Source organism: Melospiza melodia, chromosome 14 (genome assembly GCF_035770615.1).
Source record: "Melospiza melodia melodia isolate bMelMel2 chromosome 14, bMelMel2.pri, whole genome shotgun sequence".
Classification (NCBI taxonomy): Eukaryota; Metazoa; Chordata; class Aves; order Passeriformes; family Passerellidae; genus Melospiza; species Melospiza melodia.
This window is the reverse complement of record NC_086207.1, coordinates 18916371-18930355: the sequence shown is the minus strand read 5'-3', so window position 1 is coordinate 18930355 and position 13985 is coordinate 18916371. Positions and strand designations below refer to the sequence as shown.

Below are 13985 nucleotides of genomic sequence, written 5' to 3'. Positions count from 1 at the left end.
AAAGGAGGAAAACCCCAATTCTTGTGTGGGATGGAGCACAGCCCACTGTGAGCAAGGGTTGGGAGAGCAGCAGTGAGTTCCCAGGGATAAATCTGGTGGGATAACAGCATCCAGCATGAACTTTCTTGGCATTTAAATCCTCAGCAGAGAGGCTGTGCCCTGCCAGCAGCTCCTATCTCGTTCTATCCCCCTCCACCTCCTTTCCTTTGCTCGTGGCAGAGGCCAAGGAGTCTTATGCTGCTTGAAAACAGCCCAGGGGAGCTGCGGAACTGCCCTGGTGGGAGCTTTCAGGATTTTATTTTATTTTTATTACAAGCCCCGTGGCATTTCATGTTCTTTTGCATAAATCCTGGCTGCTGGAAATGGGGGCACTGAATGAAAGCTGAGATTCTCATGCTTGTTTTTAAAGAGTTTGGTTTGAGTTCCTTGTGGCTGGGACACATTTTAAATTCTCTTTTCCTTCACTGTGATGCAGGACTTGGAAACACAGAAGCAAATCCCCCTCACCCAGTGTAACACAGCTTTTAAAATGGACTTTTTAAAGTTATTTGTGGCTTAGGAATGGGGCTGAGAGGGGGTTTGCTTGCTTTGAACAGGATTTTCCCTGATAATTATTACAGCATGGGAAAGGAGCACAACAACAGCTCTTGTGTTTTGTGTCCCTCTCGAGGGCTGCGTGGTTGGGAGTCTTTTTTTCCCCCTTCCAAAACAACAACAAAAAGCCAGGCTGAGAGCTGGGAGGAAGGGAGGAACTTCTGATGTGCTGCTGCTGCTGCAGCATTCTGCAGTTCCCCGTGTCTCCTCCCGCAGCCAGAGCACTGATAACACACAGGCGAGGAGAATTCTGTTTGTGTGACCTCTCCTGCAGGAAACCTCTGCTCCCAGGGCATGGTGGCTGTGCCCAGCCAGCCCAGCAGCAAACCCAGGAGCCTGAGATGCTGCAGCACTGAGGCTGCAGGAACCGCTAGAAAGTCAAGGTATCTCTAGAAATTCAAGGTATCTCTAGAAATTCAAGGTATCTCTAGAAATTCAAGACATCTCTAGAAATTCAATGATATCAAAACATCATTTGGCCCCAGGTGTTGAAGCTCTGTGCTGGTGGTGGGACAGCTTTTCCAGGGAAGCCCCGGGGAGTTGTCTCCCCCTTTCCTGCTTCTCCCTGCCCCAAGGTTGCCATGGCAAAAAGGGTTTTTGAATAAACAGCATTTTCCTGGAGATCAAAGCAGGGGTTGCTGCTCCGTGCAGGTAACCCTGCCTGCCTGGGCCTTTTGGGGAATGGCTCATTTAACCAGCTCAGGGTTTCTCCTGTGTGGGTACAGACTCCCACAGCTGGCACAGACCCTCCAGCTCTGTGCTGCTCTTTGTGCTCACATTAAAAAAGCCCTTTGCATTTGCTGTGGGCAGGCCCTGACCTGCCCAGCCAGGCACTTTTGGGATTGCTCCCCCTTTGATATGGATGTTGACTGGAGATTTGGGCATTCTTGAAAATCCTGTAGCATAAAGAAATGCTCATTATCCCATGCACTCGACTGCTGGGCTATGTAAAGCATCTGCAGCCTCTGAGGCTGGCAATACCTTTGCTTTAAAACAAGCAGAAAAGGGAGCTGGTAGCAGGCTCAGATTCCCCTCAGTTTTCCTTAGCAAAGGGAGGTTATCACAACTTGCAGGGATGTCTTGCAGGGTGAGCAGCCTGAGCTTGGCTGAATGCCCGTGGGGATGTGTTTGTGTGAATGCTGCACCAGAGCAAGGCTCTCCAAGCTGCTCCTCTCCATTCCCCGAGGAATCCCGTGGCTCTTTGTGTCCCTTTAAAGCTCCACTTGGCAGCAGAGCTGCAGCCCTTCCTACTTGGCCTCCTGCTCCTGGAGCTTTGCACCAAACTTCCCCCAGAAGCTGTTGAACTTTGTTGTTTGAGCTGGCGGGACTCGAGCACAGCCCAGGGAAAGCCCGGGAAAACAAAGAGATCCCAAACTCTGCTGAACAGCTCACCAGAGGAGCAGCAATCCCTCCCCTTCCTCAGGAACATAAATCCCAGTCCCTGTGGGATCTGGCAGGGCTGGGGAGCTGCTGCAGGATCAGCCTCGCTGGGAATAGCAGCACTGAGGGGGTGGGGTTGGCTGGACCGGTTTCCAAATTCCTACCAGTCCAGAATTCGGGCAGAACTGCAAAACACCCCCAGGAGCTCCAGCAGGGTGGGCAGGAGAGGAGCAGGTGTGGGCAGAGAGCAGCAGGGCACTGCCTGGCCCTGGGAATGCAGCAGGGGCATCACAGTGTCCCCTCCCTGGCCTCAGGGGCAGCTCCTCAGCTCGGCCAGAGCTGCAAAGTGGAAAAAGTGATGCAGCCCAGTGGGGTTTTGGCGCTCTGCTGCATTTCCTGGGTCAGCAGTTTGCTGCTCAGAGCAGCACAGTTGAAGTGGGTGATCACTCCTGCTCCAGCTCCGTGTCTCTGCCAGCTGGGATGAGATGGGTCAGATCTCTGGTGGCATCTCCTTCCCTTCTCCTTGCCTGGCCATTCCCAAAGGTCTGGAGGGAATGAATGCTCTGGGTCAGATCTCTGGGTGACATCTCCTTCCCTTCTCCTTGCCTGGCCATTCCCAAAGGTCTGGAGGGAATGAATGCTCTGGGTCAGATCTCTGGGTGACATCTCCTTCCCTTCTCCTTGCCTGGCCATTCCCAAAGGCCTGGAGGTGTAAATCTTCTTCTGCTGGAAATCTGGGCAGCAAGTTCCCCCTCTGTGCTGTGAACGTGAGCTTCAGCATTCAGCCTCCTGGCAAGTGACCCTAAATCCTATTCTGGGTAAAACTGAGGGGTTTCCCTTAAAACAGAGAGAAACCCAATGATTTTTAGCAACCCCCAAAATGATTTATGTATCAGGCAAATTGCCACAGCCCAGGTGAGTTCAGGAGTGCTCCTGCAGGTACCAACAGGACAGCCTAAAGGAGAACAGAAACCTTTGTCTGCCACCCTTTGCACAGGATAACGTTGCATGAAGGGGTTATTGAGGTAATAATTCCTTGTGATTGCACAGCCTTGTCATCTGCACACCCTGGAAGGCTTCAGAAAAGGCCTGGTGTCATTATCCTGGCTCTGAGAGTGAAGGCACAGACAGGGATTTGCCTAAAGTTTCCCCAAGGGTAAATGGCACTTGGGAATGAGTGCTGGGTGCTGGGTCCCAGTGCAGGGCTGGAACGTGAGGCCGGAGCTTCATGAAAAGAAAAGCAGAGCAGACAAGAAGCCTTGTAGGCAAATCAGCTTTCAAAGCACCTGAAAACTTTGTTTAGGACTGAATTGCAATGAGCCTCGTTCCCACTTGGCTGGATCTCCCAGGGAATGCTAAGGAGCAGGGTTTGCATAGACAGGAATATTTATGAACTCCCTGTGGATAGGAGACAGTGCCTTGAAACCCAGCTTCAGCAAGGAGGGATAGCTTGCAGGTTTAAACTTTATTCTGTGTCAGATATAGCCTGAAAGTTGTCATTTGCAGGGAGGGAGGGATGTCCTTTTGCAGACCTCGTGGCCTGGAGTGATCCATTGACTTCAAAGCCCTCACTGGAACTGTTCAACAGCAACACTCAGGGTTGTGTGATGGATCCAGGCACCCTGTGCTGGAAATTGAGGTTGATTAGGACAAGGGGCTGTTTCTAAAAAGCCCTGGAACTGTTAAACAGCAACACTCAGGTTGTGTGGTGGAGCCATGCACGTCATGCTGGGAATTTGGGGATGATTAGGACAAGGGCTTGTTGTTTCTAGGGAGATGCCAAGCAGGAATGGAAAACTCCTCAAGCCCTTTGCCAGCCCTTCAGTGCATTGTTCTCCCCCTGGCCAGGTGAGGCTCTGGGGCTGTGCTGGAACTGCTGAATCCATAAAAAGCCACCAGGAAACTTGTGCTGGGTCAAACTCCAGCTCTGCCAGTGAGCTTTGCCCTCTGAGATGCCTCATCTCCCTCAGAGGCTGACACAGGGCACTTGGGGCATCTTCCCACTGAAGCAGCAACTTCTTCCTTTTTGCTATTTATATCTGAAACGATTTTGGAGTTTTGCTTCCCATCCCGTAACAAAGTGAACTTAGTGGCCTCCAAATGCTGATAACTTGGTGAGAAAAGGGATCCCACTCACAGCCCTCCGAGCAGCACAAGGAGCTTTTTGCAACATCAAAACCATTTGGTTGAACTCAAAGGAGTTTCAATTTGTGCTGCCAACATTGCAGTAGGGATGGGAATGTTTCTGCCATCTGTGGGGGGCAGTCCAAGGAAACATTTTGTCATCTTGCAGTGATTTAAATGTGCAGAACTCATCCCCAGTTTCCTTCAGATCAGCGGGGAGCCCTGCACTTTGCCAGGAGTATTGACTTTGTTCTCCATAAAGTTTTCTTACTCTGAAACTCCCTAAACTTTGTGTCCCTTGTTTCCTGCCTTGCATCGTCTTCCCCCCACCCCTTATGGGGACAACATTTTTTCATTTCTGATTTCAAATATTTTTCTCTGTAGGTTATTTTGTCCAGAAAAGGGGGGCAGAAAAGGTTTATTATATTTAAAGTCTCTGAATGGTGTCCTTGTCCGTGAGGGAAAATTGGCAAGCTTGGAGCCTTCTCTTACAGAGAGGGAATTATTTCACTTCCACCTACAGCATATTTGCCATGTCAGGCCAGCTTTTGACATTTGTGCTGCTCTGGGGCAGCCAAGAGGCTTTTGGCGGCTTCTGGATTGTTCTGTGCCCTCTCTGTGGCTGCTGAGGGCTGGCTGCAGCTGGAGCTGGTGGCTTGTGCAGATCACAGTGGCCTTTGGATGTTGTCCCCTTTTGTCTTGGTGCTGCTCTGGTCTCGTGGTGTCACAGACATCTTTTATGAAAAATCCTTCTTTTAGGATTTTTCCTTCTGGGAAGCTGAGAGGCCTCAGGAAAAAATGTAAACATTGATTATCTGCTGCTGTGGAATGCAACAGGTGAATCTTTGATTAGCTCATGCTAGATGTTTCTAATTAATGGCCAATCACAGCTCACCTGGCTTGGACAGAGAATCCGAGACAGAGCCTTTGTTGTCATTCTTTCCTATTCTATTCTTAGCCAGCCTTCTGATGAAATCCTTTCTTCTATTCTTTTAGTACAGTTTTAATGTAATATATATCATAAAATAATAAATCAGCCTTCTGAAACATGGAGTCAGATCCTCGTCTCTTCCCTCAACCTGAGACCCCTGTGAACACTGTCACACCATGGGGCTCCAGGAATGAGCCTGGGATGGATTTTGTGGTTCAGCCCCCAGCAGAGAGCAGGAGCAGCTCAGCCTGGCTCTGGGTGAGCCCGTCTGGTGGAGCAGTGATTTCCACCTGGGTGATTTCCAGATTGGAGCAGGGCTTGGCAAAGGAGTGTCCCAGCTGGCCCCAGCCCTGCTGCACCGCAGGGACACTGCAGGGACACTGCAAGGACACCTCAGTGCTCCCTGGCATGCAGAGGAAGGAGCCAGATGTGCCCACAGGGGTGCCCAGCAGGGCTTTCCTGGCACCACCACCCACTTACAGGAAAAGCAGACAGGAATCCTTCACATTCAGCAGAAACACAGCAAAGGGAGAAGGGAAAGAGCCCGAGGAGCTGGGGGGCCCTGGCTGCTGCAGCTGTGCTGGTGCTGCACACAGGGGTGAGCTGTGGGTGTGAGGGTGGCAGTGAGAGGGGCACAGAACAGGTACAGGCACTGCCAGCTGCAAACCCCCTCTGCTCCTGGAGCTCTGTGCCAGCTCCACATCTGGATGGAGAGAAGGTGGCCCAGGTGTGATGGGTGGCAGGAGGGAACCTGCAGCTCTCTCTGCAAGTGCAGCATGGTTTCCTTTATCAGGTTTGGTTTCTCTTATCTCCGCAGCCCTGTGTGCCAGCACGAGGCTGTGCTGGGGGTGCTTTCCACTGTGGGTGACAAGGACACCTCAGAGCCGGCCCAGAAACGTGGCAGGGCCACGCGGGTGCAGCAGGATGCTGTGGCTTCCACACAAACACAGAGGGCCCCACTGCTGCAGCCTGGGAGGAAATGGTGAGGGCTGGAGCTGTGCTCAGCTCCTGGGCCAGGCTGGGGGGGCCTGGGGGCATGGCAGGGCCCTGTGCCCACTGGGGGCTGCAGGTCTTGTCACAGTGTCACAGAATCACCTGAGGGTACCCTGAGCTGGAAGGGACCCACCAGGGTCACCAAAGTCCAGCTCTGACCCTGCACTGGGACCCCAAGTTAAAACTAACTTGTTAAGACAGATAAAACCCAAAATCTGAGATGTCCCCAGAGCCAGCCTGGACAATCCCAACCCCTGCAATCTCCCACCATGTGAGAGAAGGTGGAGCAGATGGGATGGGTGGCAACCTGACAGCTTTTCCTTCCCCAGCTCTCTCTCCATGTGCTCCAACCCTCCCATTTCCCCCTCCTGCCCACACAACGATCCCACAAATGAGGGGCAGAGGGGTCTGAACCCTTTCCATGACCTCCTGAAGGCAATTAAGGAATCTTAATGAGATTCCTGACTTGCTGCAGGGCTGCGCTGCAGACCCAGCACAGCATTTCCCCATAACCCCATGTGTGTTCGCAGATATTCAGAACACCAACGGGGAACAAATCCCCCCACACAGGGATGGCTTTTGCTTTCCACCCCCTTCCTGCCTGCCAGGGAAGGTTTGTGGGCACTGCCCTCGGGTGAGTAAGAGCCAAACCCTGCTGGGGCCAGCAGCTGTCCCACCCTTGGCCACTGGGCACTGTTTGGTGACATTATCTCTCCAGATAAGCTTTGTGTGTGTGGTTTTGCTCTTTGTTTTAGCCATGGAGAAAGTTCCAGACATGCCCAGGAGGCAGGAGCTGTCCTGCCCATGGTGGCAGGAGTGAGCTGGGGCTCGGTGCCACCTCGGGGGCACCTGGGCACGAGAGGCTGCTCCTTGGTTTTTGTCACCCAAAATGCCTCCAGATCCTGCTGTGGTGAGCACAGGATCAAGATGAGCCATGGGAAAAATCGAGGTGACCACCATTTAACTTGAGTGGATTTTCTCTTATGAATTTCAGTTTAACGTTGCCCGTTGCAAAGGCTTTTTGAAAAGGAAAGCTTTTGTGGTGCCTGCATGCAGAGCTCTGTGTTTTTGTTTTGTTTCACATGTTTTATTGAAACCGTCACAAAGGTTTTCACAGGTAGTGAAAGCAAGTTCCTTTCTATTTCAGCCCAAATCTGTTCTGTGTGTGCAGCCAGAGCATCCCCTGGAGCTGGGATTGAGCGAGCCCAGGGGGTTCTGAGCCCCTTGGCTGGGGCTGATTTGGGGCTGGGGGCTCTGTCTGTGCCTGTCACTCAGATAACTCAGAAATTGAGCTAAATGTGATTTTTGGGGTGGTTGTATGCACTGGAAGCCAAAACATGGATGGTGGATTTGTAGGAGCTTTGATGTGGCACAGGAACCCTGTGTCCCCCCAGCTGCCTGGGCTGAGGAAGTGCCTGGATTTCCTGGGACAATGATTTCCTCCGCACAAAAATCCTGGAAGCCCCTGGGTTTGTTGTGCACAGGAAATCATTAGGAACAGGATGTTTGCTGCCTGCACACCCACAGGGCCCAGAGCAGCATCAGGAGGAGGAGCTGTGGGTGCTCCCAGCCCTCACACAGCTGCTGCTGTCACCTCCATGGCAGAGCCCTCTCCAGGCTGGCCCTGCTCCTGAAGGAAGTGTGGACGATCTGGGACATTGCCAGCTCTGTTTGTTTAAATTGCATTTTGGGGCTGAAACCAGCTCGTTGTTTTTTTAGCTGCTCTGGCCACACCCACAATTATTCTTTGGCATCTCTGCTCTTGTTGAAAATGCACATTTGGGAGTTGAAAGTGCACATTTGGGAGTTGAAAATGCCCATTTGGAAGTCTCCCAGTGCCCAGCTGCATTCTGCTGTGCCTGGATGTGCACACAGGGTCACGCTGCTCCACAGGGACTGGTGCTGCTCATTTCCTCATTGCCAGCTGCAAACCTGGCTGGAATTTTGTGAGGTTTGCTCTGAGCAGCCCAGGAAGGGCTGGTGGCCACTGCTGGTTTATCCTGCTCTGATGAATGTGGTGAGGAACACCACGAAAACAATGGGTGGGAATGCTGCTCCTGGGGATGTTTGGGGTGGCAGTGGGGCACAGGGCAGTTCTGTGCCTGGGGACAATTCCTGCCTTTCCATGTGCTCAGGAAGCTGCTGGTGCTCTGGTTCAAGGCATTAAACAACAACCAAGTGTTGGTATGTCCCATTGATGCTCTGCTGGCCCCATCTCTCCTGTCAGGATTCACCTGTGTGGGTGAATTGGTTCTCCTGCTTTGGGAGGGGTTCAGCTGTCTTATTCCCAAATATTTCTCCCCACCTGCTTGTTTCATCCCTGGCCCTGGTTATTCTCCTCCAGTGGTGCCTCTGTCACCCCTGGCCAGGTTTGTCCCCTCAGTTTGTCCCTCTCTGGCTCCTTGGCCCTGGGCTGATTGTCCAAAGCAGTTCCAGCTTTGCTGCAGCCCTGTCCTGCTCCTGCTCCCCATTGTCCCCAAGCAGGGGATCTCAGGGGTGGGATGTGGCTCTCCTGGAGCTGCAGGATCAATCCATGAGAAATGGAGCCTGAACCTTCTCCCCTGAGCTCCTGGGTCTGTGTTTGGAGCTGCTCTGAGTGATGTGACCGCTGTGGATGGGTTTAGAGAGCTGAGCTGTAAACTGTGCTCAGGGCTGTCCTCAGAGTCACCTCTGGCATTTCAGCACTCTGTGTCACCTCCACGAGGAGCCGAGCTGCTTGGAGAGGTGAAGCACCTCTTGTAATCCCTGGCTGCTTGAAATTGTAATCAGTTGGTCTGAGCAGCCCCAGAGGGGAGCAGGGAAAGGCTGAGCCTGTGCAGAGCTCAGGGGAGAGGATCTGCATCCCTGAAGAGCTGGGGACAACTCATGGCAAGCAGATGTGTGGCACTGGCAGGGCTCTGCACGTCCCTGGGGAAAAGGCAGCATCTGGGGAATGTGCTCTCCCTGTTTACTGACACGCTTTCCCCTCAAACTGCTCCAAATCCGAGAGCAACGAACTGCTGAGCAATGTGGGGAAATAAAAACAGCTAAAAGCCCTTCCCTAAAGGCACGAGAGCCCTCCCCATCCCTCCCTTGGCAGGGAAAGCCCTTTCTGAAGCCTCTGAGCCACGTCAGCTCGCAGCTATGGCAGTCATCCCACCCTGCTGGCAGCGCTGCTCCCCGAGCCGGGGGAGGGATGGCAACGGGGGCAGCCCCGAACCCTGAGGCTGTGCTGGGGTGGGCACCGGGCACGGGGTGCTGGGGGTGCCCCAGCCCCGGGAGGGTCCCTGGGAGCCGGGCAGGGGGTGGCACCTGGGCAGGGGGTGGCACCTGGCAGAGGGTGGCACCTGGCAGAGGGTGGCACCTGGGCAGAGGGTGGCACCTGGCAGAAGGTCCCTGGGCAGAGGGTGGCACCTGGCAGAGGGTGGCACCTGGGCAGAGGGTGGCACCTGGCAGAGGGTGGCACCTGCCCCCGGGGCTGGGAGCTCCTCACAGTGCCCAAGGGGAGCTCTCACAGCTGGGCAGGGAATCAGGGAATCCAACCCAGCTCTGCTCCTCTGTCCTCCCCTTGCCCAGTGGGACCCAGCCTGGCTTTAACCCTCTCTTTGCCCCCCCAGATCATGATCGAGTTCTGCCCGGGTGGGGCCGTGGATGCCACCATGCTGGGTGAGTGCAGCTGTGCCCAATTATAATATAATATAATATAATATAATATAATATAATATAATATAATATAATATAATATAATATAATATAATATACTTTTCAATATATTATTTTAATATATAATATATTTTCATATATTAAATATATATTATATATTTATATTATATATTATATAAATTAATATATTATATTATTATAATAATATCAATATAAATTAATATCTGGTATTATTATATATAGCTATATTAATGTATTGATACATTCAATCTATATTATAATGTATATTGAATATATATATATATTATATATTGAATATAATATAATATAATATAATATAATATAATATAATATAATATAATATAATATAATATAATATAATATAATATAATATAATATAATATAATATATTCAGATTAAGAATGAATCTGACTCCATGTTCCTCTGAGAACATGAAGTCAGATTGTCAGATTAATTCCTTCCAGCCATGGGGGACCCCGGAACATACCACACCTGAGTGTGGTGGGATTGAGGGATGCTCTCTGCTCCTCAGCAGGGAGGTCACTCCTGTCCCTGTGAGCAGCAGAAATGGAATCACTGAATCACAGAGCATTCCCAGCAGCTCCAGGAGGTGGAAATCCTGCTGCAAGTGCTGGTTTAGGAATAAATCACCTTTACAAGCTGATTTCCATCATCCCCCGCTGCTCTGGCACAGGGACAGTGGCTTTGCCACGCCCTGCTGGGTGACCTGGCCCTTCCTGCTGCTCAGGTGAGCATCCCCGGATGCCTGTCCTGTGTGACCCCCTGTCCCTCCCTGCAGAGCTGGACAGGGCCCTGACTGAGCCCCAGATCCAGGTGATCTGCCGCCAGATGTTGGAAGCTCTGCACTACCTGCACAGCAAGAGGATCATCCACAGGGACCTGAAGGCTGGCAACGTGCTCCTCACCCAGGATGGGGACATCAAGCTGGGTGAGTCAGTGCCTGGCACCTCCCCAGGGACAGCTGGAGCTGGATCTGTCAGGTTTGGATGTCCCTGAGTGTCACTGTCATATTTTCTGAAAAATCCCTTCACCAGGGTTTCTGCTCCTGGGAAGCTGAGAAGCCTCAGAGAAAAATGAAAACAATAATTATCTGATTGCTTCTCCTGTGTTTTGCTGCCTTGGAGTGTTGTTGGACATTGTTTACCAACAGGTGGTTGTTTCATTGGTTTCATGTGAATTGTTTTGACTCAATGACCAATCACAGCCAGCTGTTTTGGGACTCTGGAAGGGTTTTCATTATCATTCTTTGTAGCCTTTTGTCTGTATCCTTTCTCTATTCTTTAGTATAGTTTAGTATAGTAATATCATATCGTATACTATACTATCATATCATAATATAATATAATATAATATAATATAATATAATATAATATAATATAATATAATATAATATAATATAATATAATATAATATAATATAATATAATATAATATAATATAATATAATATAATATAATATAATATAATATAATATTATACATTTTAATATAATATTATACATTTTAATATAATATTATATTATATAATATATTTTTAATATAATGCAATATATTAGCCTTCTAAGAAAATGGAGTCAGATTCATTCCTTCCTGCCACAGGGACCCCAGAAAATACCACCCCTGAGTGTTGGTGTTGGGATTGAGGGATGCTCTCTGCTGCCCAGGAGGAGCAGCAGCACAAGGAGGGGAAGGTTTTGTTCCAGGGAAAGGCAAATGGAGCTGCAGCCCCCAGGGCACAGCCAGCTCAGCCCGCCGATGGATTTTTCCTCCCTGAATTTATTTAATCCCTCTCTGAACCCGATTTCTGTGGGTTTTGGCCTGCTGAGCATCCTGAGCAGGGGGTGCCAGCTGGCAGGGCTGGGAGCTGGAGGAATTCCTCTTATCTGCACAGCAGCCTTGGTGGTGACAGGGGCAGCCTTGCCAGAGGGTTCCTTTGCCAGCTCTGGAGTTCAGCTGGCACCCAACGAGTGCTGCTGAGGGAGGAGAGGCTGGGTTTGTGTGCAGGACAGGCAGGGACACCCTGGGCTCGGGCTGGGGATGGGTGACAGCTCCTCCAGCTGCCCCCAGGGCTGTCCCAGAGAGCAAACCCACTGTGTGGGCTCTGAACCCCCTCCAGGTCTGACCAATCTAACCTGGGCTGAGCTCACAAGGGACAAATCAGGGACAGAGGGAATGGAACAGCAATTTGGGTTTTCTGCTCTAAAATCAGGCTTTTTGCTAGGAAATAGGTCCTGAAATCTGCTGTGGCTGAATGTAGCACTTTGGTTTTTCTGCTCTAAAAATCAGGCTTTTTGCAAGGAAATAAATGCTGAAATCTGCTATGGAGGTATGGAATAGCTCATTGGTTTTTCTACTCTAAAATCAGGCTTTTTGCTAGGAAATAATCCTGAAATCTGCTATGGAGGAATGGAACAGCAATTCGGTTTTTCTGCTCTAAAATCGGGCTTTTTGCTAGGAAATAATCCTGAAATCTGCCATGGAGCTGCTTTTTTCCATTTCCTCACAGACATGTAGGGTTTGGCAGGAGGGGGTTGTGCCTGTTTTATAGCACATGGGAGAGGAAAATCCCGGGGGTCATGCACCCCAAACCGGGTTGAATTCCTGATGCTCAGCTCAGAGGACACAGCCCATGGCATCAGTGTGTGCTGTTTGCTCTCCAGTCTGTGTCTCAGCCAAGTGTGCTAACTCAGAAGGCTTTTCCAGCTTCCCTCCAGCCTCTAATGTTACTGCTCTTTGCAGCTGACTTTGGGGTGTCTGCCAAGAACATGAAAACCCTGCAGAAGCGAGACTCCTTCATCGGGACCCCTTACTGGTGAGTGCCCTGCTCGTGGAGGGCTTCACTCCTGAAAATCAGCTTTGCTCTGGAGCTTTGGGGGGTGTTGGGCCACTCTGCTTTAGGGTGGGAGGATCTGAATGAGGATTCCTGGCCGTTTTCTTGCACATTTCAAGGGTTTTCCTTGAGCAGAGCTGTGAGAGCTCTGTGTGCTGCAGAGGGGTCACAGCGCTCCAGGCTTGCAGCGAGGGTCACACGAGTGTGCTCTCCCCATCCCGGGGCTGACATGGGCTTTGAAGCCACTCCAAGCTCATGGGAACGAGGCCCTGCCCCAGAAACACAACCTCTAAATCACCCAGCTTGCTGGAGGAGTGGAACTGCAGGGATTAATTGATGCTCTGAGGCAACATCCGCGCCAGATGTCAACGGCCTGGGGGTTTTCTGTGGAGCAAGGAGGGGGCTGCACCCCGTGGAAAAGATGCTGAAACCCAGGGCTGGGGGGGAAAGCTGTGTTTCCTGCAGCTCTGGGAGGAACAGCTGTGTTTCCTGCAGCCCTGTGGGTTATTTGTGGGTGTGGGTTATTTGTGGGTTATTTAACTGCTGCTGCCCTGCCCCTCGCAGGATGGCCCCGGAGGTGGTGATGTGTGAGACCATGAAGGACACTCCCTACGACTACAAGGCTGACATCTGGTCCCTGGGCATCACCCTGATCGAGATGGCCCAGATTGAGCCACCCCACCACGAGCTGAACCCCATGAGGGTCCTGCTGAAGATCGCCAAGTCCGACCCGCCCACGCTCAGCTGCCCCTCCAAATGGTGAGGGGTCACCTCCCAGCTCTCACACGGAGAAAAACCAGTTGGTTTTAGGAGTTTTCTTGCATTTGGGTAGGGGTTTAGCTGTGTTCCTGTTCCAGCTGTGTGCAGGGGGCTGGGAAGGCAGTGCTGGCTGAGGGCTGGATGCTCACAGGGTCCAGGCAGCACAGGGAGAGCTGCTGCTCACCCACAGAGCCCCCAGAACCAGAGAGCTCCTGCTCACCCACAGACCACCCCAAAAAACAGGGGTGACCCCTTGGCTGTTCTCAGAACAACCCGTGTGTATGAAAGGCAGATTTTTCTCTAAAGCTGGAGATGGCCATGAGCTCCAGAATTGCTTTCCCTGAAGTCTGGAAAGCCACTTCTGCATGTAAAAGAAAATTACCCAGTTAATTTAAAGAAAACAAGCCACTGATTTTCATTTATTTATTTATTTATTTGTTTGTTTATTTATTTATTTATTTATTTATTTTATTAATTTACTTGTTTCTAAATAATAAAAGCTGCAGCAGGTCAGCCAGCAGCCGATGTCTGGCAGAGCCCTGGAGTCACAGCCCTGTCACAGCACTGTTACAGTCATTGTCACAGGCAGCAGCCAGGCTGGGAGCTGCCTCTGGAGCTGCCCAGGAGTGACACCAGGGCCACGCTCTGCTGCCCAGAGCTGCACTTTGCAGGCTGAGGGTGCCCTCCTATGG

At 51.0% G+C, this 13985-nt stretch overlaps 1 protein-coding gene across 1 annotated transcript in view; it reads left to right on the top strand.

Moving 5' to 3' along the window:
- Positions 1-13985, top strand: part of STK10 (serine/threonine kinase 10) — a 41598-nt gene that overhangs the window by 15599 nt on the left and 12014 nt on the right. The window contains exons 3-6 of the mRNA XM_063169053.1: positions 9619-9667; positions 10485-10634; positions 12444-12516; positions 13099-13293. Coding sequence (XP_063025123.1) covers positions 9619-9667; positions 10485-10634; positions 12444-12516; positions 13099-13293 — 467 coding nt within the window. The remainder of the gene's footprint in view (positions 1-9618; positions 9668-10484; positions 10635-12443; positions 12517-13098; positions 13294-13985) is intronic.